General features: G+C 48.8%; 2 protein-coding genes across 11 annotated transcripts in view; one reads left to right on the plus strand and one right to left on the minus strand.

Moving 5' to 3' along the window:
• The window catches only part of LOC135295108 (protein let-653-like), a 183198-nt gene that overhangs the window by 84310 nt on the left and 82482 nt on the right, over positions 1-16406 (minus strand). For 6 of the 7 annotated variants that reach the window (XR_010357157.1, XM_064411194.1, XM_064411196.1 and 3 more), the window contains 2 exons: positions 9960-10073; positions 74-162 (listed from right to left, as the gene is read on the minus strand). The gene's annotated coding sequence lies outside the window, so the exon portion shown is untranslated. The remainder of the gene's footprint in view (positions 1-73; positions 163-9959; positions 10074-16406) is intronic. The other variant, XM_064411195.1, reaches the window with a different exon arrangement.
• The window catches only part of GRIK1 (glutamate ionotropic receptor kainate type subunit 1), a 102333-nt gene that overhangs the window by 41923 nt on the left and 44004 nt on the right, over positions 1-16406 (plus strand). For all 4 annotated transcript variants that reach the window (XM_064411187.1, XM_064411188.1, XM_064411190.1 and 1 more), the window contains exons 2-4: positions 7983-8150; positions 10722-10979; positions 13675-13856. In XM_064411187.1, coding sequence (XP_064267257.1) covers positions 7983-8150; positions 10722-10979; positions 13675-13856 — 608 coding nt within the window. The remainder of the gene's footprint in view (positions 1-7982; positions 8151-10721; positions 10980-13674; positions 13857-16406) is intronic.

Here is a 16406-nt window from a genome sequence, read left to right on the forward strand (position 1 = left end):
GCACCCCCACCCTTAAGAGCATCATCTCACATGAGCTGCTGAGACATTACACTCCCCAGGACTGGAAATGTACCTTGGTTTTCTTTGAGACAGCTGCTGCTGAGGCTGCAAGGTAAATAATGGAGAATGGCAGCCCATTTTCTCTGTGTTCCTTCCTGATACCTGAGGAATTAAGGATGAAACTGCATTAATGGCACTTAAGGGGAGGCAGAATAATGATGCAGCAGCACGGGGAAAATATGCTGCTGTAAGGTTTAAAGAAAATCCTGAGCAAAACCTGCACATTTCCTCATGTCCTGCAAACACCAAATGTGTGCTGGAGCTTCAGGAGAACTAAAGCCATGGATCCAGTGGGAAACCTGGTAACATTTGGGTTTACGTCCTTCCTCCATGCCAAGGAAAGCTAAAGGGGGCATTTCTTTCTTATCATGAAAACCAATCAAATCACTTATGTCTCTTTGCAGTTTTTATTATTTTTAAACTTCAGGTTTATCCTTTTTTAATGCCAAGCCTGGCACAATCTGGGGAGAAGGAAAGATGGGACAATCACAGGCAAAGTCCTCTCCAGCTTAGCTGAATGGTTTTAAGCCTTTTCTCCAGAGTGAGAGGGGCCACTCCAGCCTCAGAGAAATCTGCCATCAGCAATTGCTGCATTTGGGATGGAAGGCAGAGCCAGAATTCCCCATGGCCTCGTGCAGAGGGTGTGCCAGCAGGAGCTGCTGTCCTTTTGGATCCTTTATGTCTGAGCTCCTGATCAGGACACGGTTTTTGCATGGTTCAAAGTGCAGAGTGTGCCCAGCAGTGTCCAAATAGGGGATCTGCTGCAGCCCTGGGGCTTCCAGGCATCCCCCATTCCTGGCTGGACAGGCAGCTCTGCCTTCAGGGCAGCTGGAGCAGCTGGGATTCAGAAACACAGCAGCCAAAGACCAAAGTTAGGGTTTAAAATGTCCCCCCTGCCAACTTTCACCTCCCTCCAGCACCTCCTCTCTGGAAGGGATGTACTTTGGGACAGTTTGTGATCTGATTTATCCATGCTTTTCCAGGATAAACTTGGATTTCTTCAGCTTTAATAAAGACCTTACTGTTGGTAAGCATCTTAGAGATAATAGTGCTTAATGGGCACTCGGGAAAAGACGGACTGTGTCATTTATAAAGATATAACCCTGACATTTGTGCACAAAAATGCTGTTTGCTAAATAGCGCTCATTTCAAAGCATTGTCTTGGATTTTGAAATGCCTTTCTATTCCTGGCTAGCAGCTGGAGAAAAATGGCTCTTCCTGAAGCAGCTCCATTGCAAATGCAAGCTCCCAACTGCTCTGTGGGGCTGCACAGGACAGAGTGAAGCACTTTTTGTGCAGATATCCTCCTGAGATAACCAGGTGTCTGTGCCAAAGCAGTGGCAGAACCCCCTCTGAATTCAGTTTTCCTTGGTGTTGGTTTAGGGGCCTCTATGGCTTCCTTTGGTTTGGGGTTTCCTCAAGTGTAAGGCACAATTGCTTTGTATCTGCCAAAAACATCTCACTATATTTGTAAGCTATTGAATACCTTTGAGATGGACTCAGATAAAAGCAGTAACAAAAATTCCAGCAATGCCATCAGTCTTTGTCTTCATCCCACCAGCTTGCTTTCCACTCTCCTTATCTGCTTTTTATTTCTGTCAAATCTTTTCCCCTTCCGTTATTCTGCAATATAAGCCTTAATTTTTCTTTTTAATTTCTCCTGGGATTGTTCCTTGCTCTCTGTTTTCCTGTTGCCCCTCCACTGCCAGCAGCACCCTGTGGTCCTGCACATGGTCAGCAGTGAATGTGCCAGGATGTCTGGGTGTCTCAGAGGGAAATCCTCTCACTCAGACACTCAGGAAAAGCAGATCTGTGAAGCAGGATAAAGTACAAAGGCAGGAGAAAGTACGTTTCTTCTCCAGAGAGACTATTTAAGCTGTTACAGCTGGTGGGAGGAATGCTCAGCCACGAGGGAATTTGATCAAACCCTGCTGGAATCAGGAGAAACATTTGGAACAGCCCACAACCTGTGGCATAGTGCAGGCAGAGGGAAATATAAAATGTAAAGGAGAAAAGCAACAGTTTTAAAACTCCCTATCAAATCGAGGGCTTACACCTCGAAAATCATGCTTTAGTTCCTGCCTGGTGTTGCAAGAGACACCTAAATCAGGTCAACCAGATTCTTTTGCTGTTAGTAAAAAGGAGAAAGTTCATTACTTAGAAATTCTGTAACATGAATCACGCCAAGTGTGCCTTTGGGAACTATCTCCACTTGCAAGCTGAAGTGAAATAATTCCCATTGGAAAAGGCAGATCCTTGTATCTTAATAAGCCCAACTTTTTCTATATATACATACACACGTGTATTTTTATCCCCCTGCTTTCCAAAGGATCAAAGCAGGCCTGAATGCACCTTTCTGGAGTGCACATAATTATAAAAACCTGCCCTGGCTCTCACGGGGGATATTTTGGGTGGAGAAATGCTTTACCACTTTTTTTAGCCCAAAGTGGGATTTGTAGCAGTTTCATCACTGGTCATTCAGCACCACACTGCATGAGAGGGGCAGAAAGGCTGAGTCCCTCTGAGAGTTCAGCAAAAAAATTAAGCAAAATTTGAGCAGCCTTGTTACAGGTGGGGGCAAGCCCTTCACAAAAGCAGCTGGAATAAAACCACATCTGGAGCACGGAGCTGGGTTTTGGATAGGCAGTTTGGAACAGAGGCAATACCAAATGTGACAAATGGGCAGTGACCTTGCTATAAACAAGCCTAGTTGTCTTTTAAAAATCCCCTTTGCTGAGTTTGACACTTGGGGCTCATCTCCTCCCCTGGGCAGGGTTCAGGTGCTGAGCCTCTCCCAGGTTTCAGCTCCCCACAGCCATGGAAAGGAGAATTAAACCATCCCCCAACCCCAGAGCCAGCCCTGCATTTATTACATTTTAAAATTCCTCTGTTTGTCTGCAGATTTCTTACACTCTCGAGAAGCTTGCCATCTACAGGGGCAGGGACTTATTTGGGGTAAGGGATGCCAAGATCCAGGGGGGTTCCAGAGTGGGGTGCTCACCACATTTCCTTGGGGATTCTGATGGCTGGAAACAAGGAGGGGAAAGTTCAGAAAAGAAAGAAAGGGCAAGGGCAGTGCCCTGGGGTTCTGTCTGAGTGCACCCTGAAAGCAGGAGCCCCAGATGGGTGATGGGTTCCAGGGAGCTGGCAGGGGCAGGGCAGTGGCAGTGGCAGTGCCATGTGGCAGGTGGAGCACAGGAGGGCAGCTGGGGGCTGGCCAGGAGGCAGCCTGGGGAATGCAGGGATCAGGGATGCCAAGGCAGGGCCAGGGCCTCAGAGAGGGTGGGAATGGGCTGGAACAGAGCACAATGCATGGAAGGCTTCCAAAGCAGCTTTGGAACAGATTGGGCAGGGAGTGGTGGTGGGAGCATGGCTCTCAGCTCCAGCATGTGTAAAATGAGGATGGTAATGGCTCCTGCTCCGAGGGCTGCTGCAGGCTCAGCCAGTGCCCAAATGTGATGGGCTCAGGGTGGGCTCTGCCAGCCAAACAGCCCCTGTGCTCCAGTGCTCCAGCTCCAGGAGAACCTCGGGGAGAGACCCTCCTGCAGGCTGCAGGATGTGCAAGTGCAAATTGCAATTACTGCGTGTTACAGAGCTGGGGCTGTTCACCGTTCTTCCTGAGAAACTTCTGGTGCACACCCACACAGCAGAGTAGCTCATGGGTGCTGTCTCAATCAGAGGTAACAGCCAATTTCTGGATGACCTTACACCATCAGAGAGGTGACTTTGCAGAGGAAGATGCTGCTAAACTGCGAGCAATCACTTCTTTGGTTATTTTCTGGGGAGATGAGTGTGGTGAGTGCACAGGTACTGCCTCCCAGCTGGACACCACATGGCACAGGAGGATCTGTCCTTTGCTAACAGATAAGGATGGGAAAATATGCTTGGAGGGGGGTCCCAGTAGCAGGTGCTGCAGTGCAAGTGGAGCTCTGTCAGAGGGAATTGTCTGGAGAAAAACATCTTCCTCAGCACTGCTTTGCTGTGCCCTGCTCCTTTTTGAGCCTTCCATCTGCCCCAGCCCCACTGAGTGCCTGTGATCCAGACCCCTCTGGAATCCATATCCCTGTCAGAGCCCGAGGGCAAATCTTGTTTTCTCTTGGCTTCTTGAATCCTCCACATTAACCTGGCACCGGCAGCAGCTTCTCTCTGGGGACAGCAGCAGCACAGAGCTCACAGCCATTAGGATTTCAGCTCTCCTTTCCCTTCAGTGGCTCCAGGTGGGTTTTAATGAGTTCTCGTGCCCCTCCCGGGGTTCCCTGTGGAAGGAGGGGAGGCTGCTCGCAGCAGAATCCCTGCAGGAAATGGATGTCCAGGTGTTTGTGGAAGCCCTGCTGGCAAAGCACCTGCCAGTGCTGGCACTGGGCTGCCTCGGGGAGCTGTGCGGGGCTCCCAGCTCGGGAGGGAGCAGCATCCAGCAGGGCCTGTGCTTCCACATGGCTGCTTCCATGTGTCAGCCGTGTCCCAGCAGCTCCCCAGCTGACACTCAGCCCGGGAAAATTCCTGCTCTGAGCCAGGACGGGAAACATGGGCACCAACCATGCACAAACAGGGGCTCATCCTCAGCCAGAAAGAGTCACAAACTGTAATTCTGCCCTGACCTTTGCTGAAACTCCCTCGGTCCCTGACAACCCCTTGAAATGGAAATATTTGCTTGCCTGGGAGAGCTGGAGGGGTTTTCCAGGTGTGCCTGCTGAAGTGTGCTGTGTCGCTGTGACATTTCCCTTGCTGTGGGGATGTTTGTGCTCAGAGTGAATGGAGCTGATGCTGTCACTGCCTCACGTGGCTCAGCCCCTTTGGGCAGAGCAGCTGGACCCAGCCTGTCATTCCCTCTTACCTTCCACTGCTAAACCCCAAGGAGGGGCAGATACTGGGTTCTTTTCCTTCATCCTTGAAGAAATCACGTTACAAATGATGTGCTGTAAGTGAAAGTCAGGGCTGCCACTGAGCAGGACCCATCAGCCTTTGATTTGCTGTGCAGGATTCACTCTCTGACTAAGGGAGGAGGGAGCTGAAAGGGAGGACTCCAAAATCTGCAATTTTTCCCACCTAAGTGCTATAAGCAGCCCAACATGAAAGCCAGTGCTTGTTTTCAGACTCAGCAATAACAGCTTCATTCCTGGAACATCATTTATGTTGAGTTAACATCGATTTCTTCTTCCTTCCTTCCTTCCCTTGTATAATGCTGTGGTTAATTTGTTTTTTAAATGTTGTACAGTAATTACTTTATTCAAATGAATCATCTGACAAACTGGTTCTTCATCAAACTTGTCACTTACTCTGCTATTTTTCTTTTAACCTGGACCTTACAATAAATTCTGAGCTTGGCTGTCAGTCATCAGCAGAAGAAGGAGAAGAGACTATTTATGGAATTGCTGGATTTCATTAGGGATGTATGGATGAAAATGCTACAGCACAGCTTGTTTGTGATGCAGATTTATCCAGTAATTCAAGTCCTTTTTTAGCAGCTGAATGGGCCTGAACAGAAGAATCAAGCTCAAATAGGTGCAGCCCAAGCCTTTTCAATGCAGTATCCCCCAGCTCAGTCAGATCAATTCCTCAGTGAGGAATTACTGCCTCCATAAACTCCCTCCTGGGCTCTGTCCATGCCTGGGTGTGGGACTGGATGAGCTTTAGGCCCCCTCCAACCCAAACCATTCCATGATTCCATGTTTTCTCCAGGGTATCTCACCAGCAAATAAAGCCTGTAATCCTGAGAGTGCTGTCCTGCTCTGTTCTTGTGTGCCAAAGGAACCTGGAAATGTGTGCAGAGTTTTGGTTTGTTTGCTCAGAAAACACATCCACACAAAACTTCCCCTCTTTCCCTCCCTGCCCTCCTGCTGCCCACTGAGCTTGCTCTCTTCTCCAAAAGGAAAAATCCTGTGGAATTCTGCTAATGAAGTATAAACAGTTCCTGGTTATACATCATTAATTCACATTAATCTTCATTTAATAGGCAGTTGATTAGAGGGATGGAAATGGTTCTGGCCCTAGAATGACGAAGTGCTTGTGTACATCCAGGTATGAAGGTTGCCTCAAGGGTGGTTGGATGAAGTAGTTTTAATTAATTAATAAAAAAAAGAAGCAGAAAGTGCTGGAATGCACAGTAATAATTTCTGAGGTGGAGGGGATTTTTGCCAAGATCAAATGGCAAAATACCCATCCTATTGGAAGTGGGGAGGGATTGTGGACACCCTAATTTCCAGGTTATCTCAGGCTGTCCCATGACATCCACCCTCCCTGATGGAGCAATGCTCTGCTGCTTCCAGCAGGGATTCCAGGAAAACTCAGCAGTGGAACCTTTCTGGCCCAAGCCCAGGCTGGCATTGCAGCTGACTGAAAAGAATTGTCTTCCTTGGGTGAAATGAGGGAAAGAGAATTGAGTTTAACCACTAAACTTGCTGGGATGGTAGTTGGGATGAAGAATTACAGGTCTTGATCTGAAAGGACATGCTTTAGATTTTTTTTTCCCTTCAGGTGATCTGGAGTTTGCAGCTCTGGAAAATCCTGCTGACTTTTAGCATTCCACTTGATGGTTTGGTTCCAAATCCTGCACTTGGGCTGTTTTTATGGCTGTTTTTGTGTATCACACTCTTTTGTTATCACTTGGATGTTTTCTGGGGAAGAGGAAAGAAGTCTTTAAGGTTCTGATACCTGCACAATGCACATGAGAAATCCATGGAGAGTACAAGAAAATTGCTGAAGTTGGCAGATTGTTTAAGCCATGTCCTGGCATTGCTCTGTGTGGGTTCAGGAAATAAAACAATGCTGTTTATTCCAGGGATAACATTACCAGAGTGGGGTTGGTAGCCTCCAGGGTCTTCATTGCTGGATTAAAATTCAAACCAGGTTTTGATTCCAGTGTGCTCCCATTTCTGATGGTCAGCTAATGACTGCACTGTTCCTACAGGGGTGACATCAAAACTGCAGGAGGCTGCAGCTCATGAGCTGAATGCATTCAGATGGCCAGAAAATACAGAGAGAGGTGCCTCAAATTTAACATGGGCAAATATATAAGTGAGAAATCCAAAGTATTCTCTAGTGACTTGCACTAAATGAGTAAATTATACTTGCAAAATCAAGCAGTGAAGCTGGAGATTGCTGTTTAGAGGAGCTATTTTTTAGAAGCAGCTGTGTGTGCAGTGCATTCCCCAAATCCCACTGCCCCTGGACAGTGGGAATGTGCTGCTGGCATAATAAGGTCTCTAGAGGCTGGAGGGAGTGGCCATCCCAGCCTACTGGGACAGGCTGTGGCCTTGAGACACCTTCCCCATCCCAGGACACACTCCAGGGAGGAGCATTACACTTCCTAAATTTGGGTTATTTACAGTCCTTTTTTGGAAAGCTTGCTGGTGTCCACAGGTTCAGCTCCTCTTCCTTGGAAAAAGCAAAAATATTCCCCAGTCCCTGAGCAAACAGCAGTGACCAACAAGGCTGCCTGGGGTTTAGGAGGAAGCAGAGGGAGCACAGAGCTCAGGGGGGACTCTCAGCCCCTTTGCTCTCAGTGGATCTTGGTCTGCCAGGGTGTGCAGAAGCACCTCAGCAAGCATCCACACGTCCAAGTTCCATCTCCAAACGCAGATTACACTGCAGCAGGGAGAACAAGGCCCATGCCCATCCCTCCTTTCACTAGAAAGGAGCTGCACAGAAGTTTCCACAAGCATTCAGCATGTTCCTCTGAAAAGGCTGGACAATAAACACACGTCATCTTCCCCAGATGTTTGTGGAGCAACAGTCATCATTCTGAGTTAACCCCAGTGGCACGGCAGATAAAAACTAACCCTGCTCTTGCTGTAGTGCTTTGAGCAGCCATCAGGTTTTCCTAGATGAACACTCAGAAATTATGGCTCGTAATTTATTTTTCCCTCTTTCTGTGTGGCAATTAAGAGGTGAATAATCCTTGCCATTTATCTCTGTTCCCACAGGAGGGATATTCGAAACTGTGGAAAATGAACCTGTTAATATTGAAGAATTGGCGTTCAAGTTTGCTGTCACCAACATCAACAGGAACAGAACACTGATGCCTAATACCACATTAACCTATGACATCCAGAGAATTAACCTTTTTGATAGTTTTGAAGCCTCAAGGAGAGGTAAATATCTCAATTACTGTCTCAGTTACATCCCTGGTTTGTACTTCATACCTTTCCCCAGCCTGATCTCCTTTTCTGCTCTGCTTGTATCATGTGTACCATAAAATTAATCTTTCAGAGGTGCTTGAACTAAGAATCAAGCTGGGCTTGGACCTGTCATGTGCTTTCTGAATAAACCCCTACGTCCTGTCTGCATGCTAAGAGCCCCAGATGGCAGGTGGCAAGTCCAAGCCATTTTTCTTTCCAAAACATAGATTTGCCACCTGGAATTCTGCAGAAAAATGATCACAGACTCACAGGAAGCACAGTGGGATGGCACAACCCATAATTAGCACAGATACCCATTATTGGTAAATTATTTCTGCTGCCTTTTAAAGACCAGAAGCCAGTAGCCCTCCTGCCCTGAAATACTAATGCACAGTGCCCTGGAGACAAATAAGTTTCTCTGTTATAAACAACTGTACGAATTGGAGTAGTCAAGTGTGGAAATTTTTTTGCCTCTTCTTTTTTTTTTATTTTCCTGAGAAGGAAAACTATGGCCCAATTTACTCCCATCCAACTGACTTGCAGGCCAAAACAGAGAGGGATAATAAGTCACAGCTTTCCTTTAGCTCCATGTGTTCCTTGGCCTCTAGGAAGCAAGCTCAAAGTTTGATAAAATGTTGTAAAGAGCAGCCCAGTTCCTGGAACTGGATTTGCTGGAAAATAAAAACACCTCTCTTCAGAAACCAGGCTGGTGAGCTGTCACCTTTCAAATATCTGCACTACCAAATTTTCCTTGTGCCACTTCAGTTTCTTAGTAAGAATGGAGAAAAGGAGAATAATTTCAAAGAACTTTTTAAAAGAGCTTTAAATGGCATTTTTTGCATTCTTTTTCAATTATCAGGTACATGCTGGAGCTCTATGCTGTAGAATCTCAAGTGTGGGGGATTTATAATCTGTGTAATCCAGGTTGATACAGTATTTCAGATTCCCTGTAGAGTGAGAACCTCTCCTGTGACTCTTGTGAAAGTGCCTCCTCCATTTAACATGTAGGAAGTTGCTAATGCACGTGTAAGAAACTCACAGACAGCAGTAATTTCTTGTCATCATGAATTATTAAAGGTATTTCTGGAATTTGCACATCAAACCTCTGATGCTTTAGAAAGGCTTCTGAATTAAACCTGGAAAGCCTATGCACTTCATGCTGTCTGTGAAACACTCATTTGTAGAATGGAAACAGAAAAAAATTGATTTTCTGTCATATACTATTACAGTCGGAGAGCTAAATTCGAATTTAAAGAATCTCAGCTCATTGTGGAAGTTGGTGTATGTAATATTTCCCTCAATCAGAGCAATTTCTAAACTTCCACCCTCACAGGGAGAGCAGCCTGCAGCTCAGTGCAGGGCTTTGTCTCAGTCAGAGCCGTGTTAAAAACATTGGCAGTAAATTTTACCAGTGGACAGAAATAACCAATATTACTTCATCTCCTGTCTGTCAGCCTGCAAAGACATGGGAGAGAAAGAAAAATGCAGAGACAGCTCCAGGCAGGGCTCTTGAGGCTGAGATATGGGCACAGGAGAAGGAAAGCTTTGTTGATGTGTTTGGTTGGTTTGGAGGGCTATAAATTGTCAGTGTGTGGTTCTTTATTTCCCTGTGCTGTTACCTGGGGCTTTGGGCAGTCCTGCCTGCTCTGTAAACACAGATTATGGAGGGCAGTGAATCGTGGTGCCCTTTGCTGCCTGGAATGAGGGAGCTCACATGGGCAGAAAGGTGCCAGTGCCAGGGGGATCCCTGGAGAGCCTGCTGTGCCTCCAGGGTTGTATTACCTGGTGCTCTGCCCTGGAACTTCACTGCTGAGGCATTTCTGTGGCAGCCAGAGAGCCCCTGGATCCTCTGGGATGAAGCCATTCTGAGAAAGGCAGCTCAGGAATCCGTGTCATCTGCAAGGCAACGAGCAGAGAAGGGTTTATTTGCAGCAAGCAAGGGCAAAGGTATAAAGCTGATTAGTAAAGCCATTTTCAGAGCCACAACCAAACCAGGGTCCCTGAGGCTGGGAAAGCCCTCCCAGCCCATGGAACCCCAGCTGTGCCCAATCCCCACCTTGTCCCAGCCCAGAGCACTGAGTGCCACCTCCAGGGATGGTGACACCTGCAGGGATGGGCACTCCAAATCTCCCTGGACAGCCCCTGCCACTGTTTAACAACCTCTCCCATGGGGAAATTCCTGTGCCATGCAATCCAAACCTCCCTTTGCCCAGCCTGAGGCCGTTCCCTCTCCTCCTGTCCCTGTTCCCTGGCAGCACAGCCTGACCCCCCTGGCTGTCCCCTCCTGTCAGGAGTTGTGCAGAGGCACAGGGTCCCACCTGAGCCTCCTTTTCTCCAGGCTGAGCCCCTTCCCAGCTCCCTCAGCCTCTCCCTTTACCCTCCAAAGCCCCCTTAACACCTCAGGAACCCCTGGCCCATCTCTGGGTGGGTGTGGGAGGAACGCAGTGCTCTGCTCTCATTTGAAGTGCTGGGGCTGGAGGGGGGATAGCAGCTCCCAGTGAGCACCCCCAGGCCCTTGCTGAGTCCCTGTGTGTCCGTGCCCAGCGTGTGACCAGCTGGCGCTGGGCGTGGCAGCGCTCTTCGGGCCGGCGCACAGCTCGTCGGTCAGCGCCGTGCAGTCCATCTGCAACGCCCTGGAGGTGCCGCACATCCAGACCCGCTGGAAGCACCCCAGCGTGGACAACAGGGACGCCTTCTACATCAACCTGTACCCCGACTACGCCGCCATCAGCCGCGCCGTGCTGGACCTCGTGCTCTACTACAACTGGAAAATCGTCACCGTGGTGTACGAGGACAGCACGGGTGAGTGCTGCTGCCTGCGGGCTGCTCCTGCCACACCTGGGGCAGCTCACTCTGCCCTGCCCTCAGCAGCCTTCCTGGGGCACAGGGGAGAACCCTGTCCTGCTGCTGCCGTGGCTTTTGGAAAGCTGCTCACTTCAGACCATGGGAAGGAGCCCCTGGGGTTTGAATAGTCAGTCCCATTGTGCTTCCTCATTGTGGAACCCATAACACAGCTTCAAACTGATTCCAGAATCCCAAAATCTGGAGATCACCTAGTCCAACTCCCTGCCAAGGCAGGGTCACCCAGAGCAGGTGACACAGGAATTTGGGATTTTTGGGATGTCCCAGAGGTGGAGACTCCAGGCCCTCCCTGGGCAGTTGTTCCAGGGCTCTGCCCCCTCCATGGACAGAAGTTCTTCCTCAGGTTGAGGTGGAACTCGTTGTGTTTCAGTTCATGGCCACTGCTGCTCATCCTGGCACTGGCACCACTGAGCAGTGTGGCACCATCCTGTGACAGCCCCTGGGGGTATTTGTGTGGGTTGATGGGGTATTTGTGTGCATTGATGGGATATTTTTATGGATTGATGGATCCTCTCCCAGCCTTCCCTTCCCCACACTGAGCAGGCCTAGCTCCCACAGCCTCTCCTCACTAGACAGATGCTCCAGACCCTTTATCCTCTCTGTGGCCCCTACTGGACATTCTCCATTAGCTCCTAGATAAAACCTTCTAGACAGAATAGAAACAAGGAGAGGTCTTTTCCAGCCCACCCCATAACCAAATTGGCATTCCAGAACACCAAGTGCTGTGTACCTGCTCAGCTACAAAAAATGCCCGATATTAAAGAGATTTCATTTGCAGAGATATTTACGAAGTAAATTAATCATCAATCATCTTATTAACTCAGAGTCAGGAAAGTAAACATGTCAACTTTGATCAGTATAAATAGTCCTTGGATTTGGGGTTAGAGTGACGCCAGTAAACTCAAGCTCTTTTATTTCTCATCCCTAATGTTTGCCATCGTTACACCACAAGACATAAAAACACCTTGGCCAGGTTGGACAGGGTTCAGAGCACCCTGATCTCATGGGAGGTGTCCCTGCAGGGCAGGGGGTGGCACTGGATGGGCTCAGGGGGTCAGGCTTTTGCCATGTCCTCCAGAAAAATAGCTGCAGTTCTTTGCACTGCTGCTTTGGCTTCTCCAGGACACCACACCTGGACTCCATCTCGCTCCATGTGGCAGCAGGAAGCGTTGGGAAGTGCAAGGTCCCAGTCTGATGGGACCAAAGGAGATATTTTAAGGCACACAGTAATTTCTTCCCCTGAAAAGGAGAGGGAAGTGGGTCAGCAAAGCCTTTCGTTTTTTTGCTTTTCACCACACTTGAACCCAAGAACTTTTGGTTGCTGGGAAGACAAATACCAGTTTTCAGTGAGAAGTGAGGATGAGATGAAGGCTTCCCAGACTCCTCCTCCCGGAACTGCCATCCCAGGCACTGCAGCCAGGGGTGAGCCTTGGATGCCCCTGGGCTGCACCTCCCCAGCCAGGTGACCCCAACCCCTTAGTCAGTGAGTGCAGGGAGCCCATTCCCATCAGAATCAGCTCCTGTGGGTTCCTGCTCCTCAGCTGGCTCCTGGCCAGGCCCAGCTCCCGGTGCCTGCAGCATTTCCAGCTGAATGCTCATCATGTTTCATTTTCTCTATTGATTGTTGGTACTAGAAAACCAGCGAGGAGCAGGCCTGGCCCTGTAGGTGGAGGGAGAGCAGCTTTTCCCCAAGCACGATGCCAGCACTTGAGTGAAAGCCAGCAGCTTTCAGAGGGACAGGGAGCTTTGTCTTGCCTTAGATGTGCCACTCAAGCAGGGGCACTCACACCCACACAAATATTATCCCCACTCCCTGCAGGAGACGCAGGAGCTCCTTCATTTTAATAATTTGTTTGATTTTTGTTCAAGAAGTGCTCCTTGCCTGTGTTCTCTCTCTCTCTCTCTCTATGCATATTTTTAAGGCAGCCTTTTACTTCCCCTCAGCAGGAGATCAGGAATTTTTTGTGGGTGAATTGCATTCGTGGATAATGCGAGGCTGTAATCACACACCTCAAAGAGCTCTTAACTATCTTCCCTCGGTTTTGGAGGCAGTGCAAATTACACAGGAGTGCTGAATTAGCCAGTGGAACTGCAGTGTGTTTAAACACTTGGACAAGGCTCTGGCTGAGCTCCACTGACTTCAGCTGAGGCGTGTAAAGCTGTGCCAGCTGAACACCGAGCCTGAGAAATCACCCGTGTCTGAGGATGTGGAGCTGCATCCCAAAAGATTCTGTAAGAACTCACAGCTGCTGAGTGACACCAGGCAGGAAAGTTAGGAGGAGGTTTCCTCAATTTTATCTTCTTGCTGTTTGGTATTGGAATAACAATGAGCTGCACAGGAAGAAGCCTTATTTGTTTTTCATGTCTCAATTTAAACATACTACAGTATGTTAATATTGTATTACATCAATGCAAACATATCCTGTAGTCAACCAGTTAAAAACACCTTCCAAAATATTTAGAAGCCAAGTATAAACATGGGAATGAAAAGCTTTAATAATATTAGCTAGGAAGCTGGCAAATATGGAACTGGCAATCATCCTTAGGGAGTGTGGAGTGTGAGAGACCCTGTGTAACTGACAACAAATCCTCATGGCACGGGATGGTGATTGTGTCATTGCCTGTCATTTCTCAGGTCTCATTCGCCTGCAGGAGCTCATCAAAGCCCCTTCCAGGTACAACATCAAAATCAAAATCCGCCAGCTGCCCTCTGGGAACAAGGATGCCAGGCCTCTGCTGAAGGAAATGAAGAAGGGCAAGGAGTTCTATGTGATATTCGACTGCTCGCACGAGACGGCGGCAGAAATCCTCAAGCAGGTACCGGAGATGAGGAGGCAGAGCACCACGAGAGCCTTGCTCCCCAAAATCTGCCAGCCTCTCTGATCTCACGTCCACCAAATCCAAAGGCACTCCCCAGCCTGGCCCAGGGGAGTGAGTGCAGGGACAGAAGTCACAACAAAAGGTGCAGCAGCCCAGGGCTGCACTGACACCCCCGGACAGCCCCACGTGTATGCACAGGAGCAAACAGGCTTTTCCTTCTGACATGCCAGGTCCTGCCTGGCTAGGGACATCACTCCCTGTGTTTCAGCTTGTTCTGGTTTAATCAACAGTTTTTATTTCTTTCCCATCAAAAATAGAGGCAGAATCAGAAGAAAAATCAATCCTTTAAACCGATGGAGAGGTTGTTGTGCGTGGGCTGGCCCAGCCTGAGTGTGAGATTTGGGCAGCCACAGCAGGCAAGAACAAACACAGCCTGACATTAATGGGCTGGGACGTTCCCAGGGGCACACAGGGAGAGGTGGGAATGACAATTTACTGGTGCCACTTGCAGTATATTCCTTGACAATCAAAGTCTAAAGCACAGTTTGTTGACCTGCAGGAAACAGCTCGGTACATTTTGAGGACAGTTCCCTCCTTGATGCACCCCTAGGGATGAGGGACGAGTTGTTATTTCTCCTGCCTGGCAATCTGATGGGATACCCTGATCCCAGAAGAGCACCAGAGAGCTTCCACTGACTAAATGCCCATAAAGGTCCCTTTCTGTTCCCATCCCAGAATGTTTTACTGAAATACTGAAGTGCTGCAGGGCAGCTTTTTGTGCCCAAGCTGGTAAGGCAAGTTTCTGCATTCGTGTGGGGAGCCTGGAATGTTCCTCTCCAGGCTGGAGGAGCTTGGGGCTTGCAGAATCCCAGATCAGCTGCAGCACACAATTCCTGTGAGCCTGTGGGGTGAGATTTCCTGCTCCCAGGAACGCTGTCCTGCAGTAAATGTTAGGATTCCCTCAGTGTGAATGATTTGGGGTACGGGGGTGGGGAGGGCACTGTAGCAGCACTCTTTGGGCAGGGGTAGTGGGCTGTCCCCCTACGCTGCTCCCTGCAGGGCTGCCCAAAAGCATCCCCACTTTTGGCTGCTCCAAAAGGAGATTTGTGGGGGAAGAGTTGACAACACAGATTTTGAAGGACCGGCACGATGAAGGTGCAGATGTCTGGCACCCTGCAGGAGGCACAAAGCTTTCAATATGCCAAGCTGAGTATGGAAAAAAACCCAAAAAGCAAAACCTGGGTGTCAAAAGAAGAGGAGGGAGTGCTGAAAGATGCACTAAAGCAGGGCAAGGCAGCAGAAAAGTTTGTGTGGGTTATGGATCAGCCAGACAAGTGACAGGCTGCAGATACAGATAATGCTCTCCAGTGCCTGAAGAACTGGGGGAAGGAGGGGGAATGACAGGGTGGGAGAAAACAGGAAAATTGAGAGAGATACACCTGTGGGTCAGCACTGTGGGAGAGGGAACAACATAAATATAGGCTAGAAAGAAAGGGGAAATGGCTTTTCTGTGAGCCAGTTCTGTGGCTGAGTGTAGGTGCTGGCAGCAATAACTCAGGGGCTGAGTTCCTCCCTGCCAGAGGCAGCGGTGAAATGTGGAGCTGTGGAGGGCTCTGAATTCCTGTGGGACTCCTGTGATTGCAGGTTATAGGAACCTGTTCATCTCCCCATCCCTGCACTCACAAACCCCTCTGTCATTGTACCCTGCATGGAAGCAAGGTATCAAACCCTGGAGAAATCATTTCAAGGAAACTCTGTGATGTCAGTAGAGAATATTTTTGACTTTGCAAACAATCCAGTAGCTGTCACAGGAAAAACAGGTGGTGGTGTTAAATTATATAAGATTTCTAACAGGAGCAGGACTCAGGGTCACCTAAAGCTGTCCCCAAAGCAGCTCCCTCTTGTCTGTTCACTGCATTTAGGTAATGCAGTAGGTGTTTAGTAGCCCCTGGAGCAGGGAGGGGACACTGCCTGTTTCCCAGGGAGGAAGGTGCCCCAAAGCTCCTCTGGGAGCAGAAGGATCAGCCCAGAACTCTGCTGGAGCTGTGCTGGCAGTGTGTGCACCAGGGACCTCTCCTTGCCTCCTCCAGCCTCTGCTTTATAAAACACCACAAAAGACAGATTTCTTCTCTAATTTCTGCTTATTTATGCCTTCCACTAAAACCCATCAAGCCAGGCTTGTTGTGTGCACAACAAGAACAGGTGAATCAATAACCTGATTCAACCCAAATACAGAGGCTGCACTCAGCTGAACAAACTGTTCCCCTTCTCTGTGACACGCTCAGGGAGCCTGGATTCCCTCAGCCCCTGCCCAGCCCTGGCCCTCCTTTGCTGTTTATGGCATTTACCTGGAATATTTGGTGGACAGAGGGTCAGTGCTCTGTCTGCATTAGACAAGCACTCCCCGAGTAAATTAAATGTGGCTCTTGCAAATTGCAATCCGTTTTATGCACAAAGCCTGAAATTTATCCTGCACATTATTCAGTCTGATATTGCCTTTTGTGTGAGGAACTCGGCTGAAGAGGTTGAGTTGTTGTGCTTAACCCT

Source organism: Passer domesticus, chromosome 2 (assembly GCF_036417665.1).
Source record: "Passer domesticus isolate bPasDom1 chromosome 2, bPasDom1.hap1, whole genome shotgun sequence".
Classification (NCBI taxonomy): domain Eukaryota; kingdom Metazoa; phylum Chordata; class Aves; order Passeriformes; family Passeridae; genus Passer; species Passer domesticus.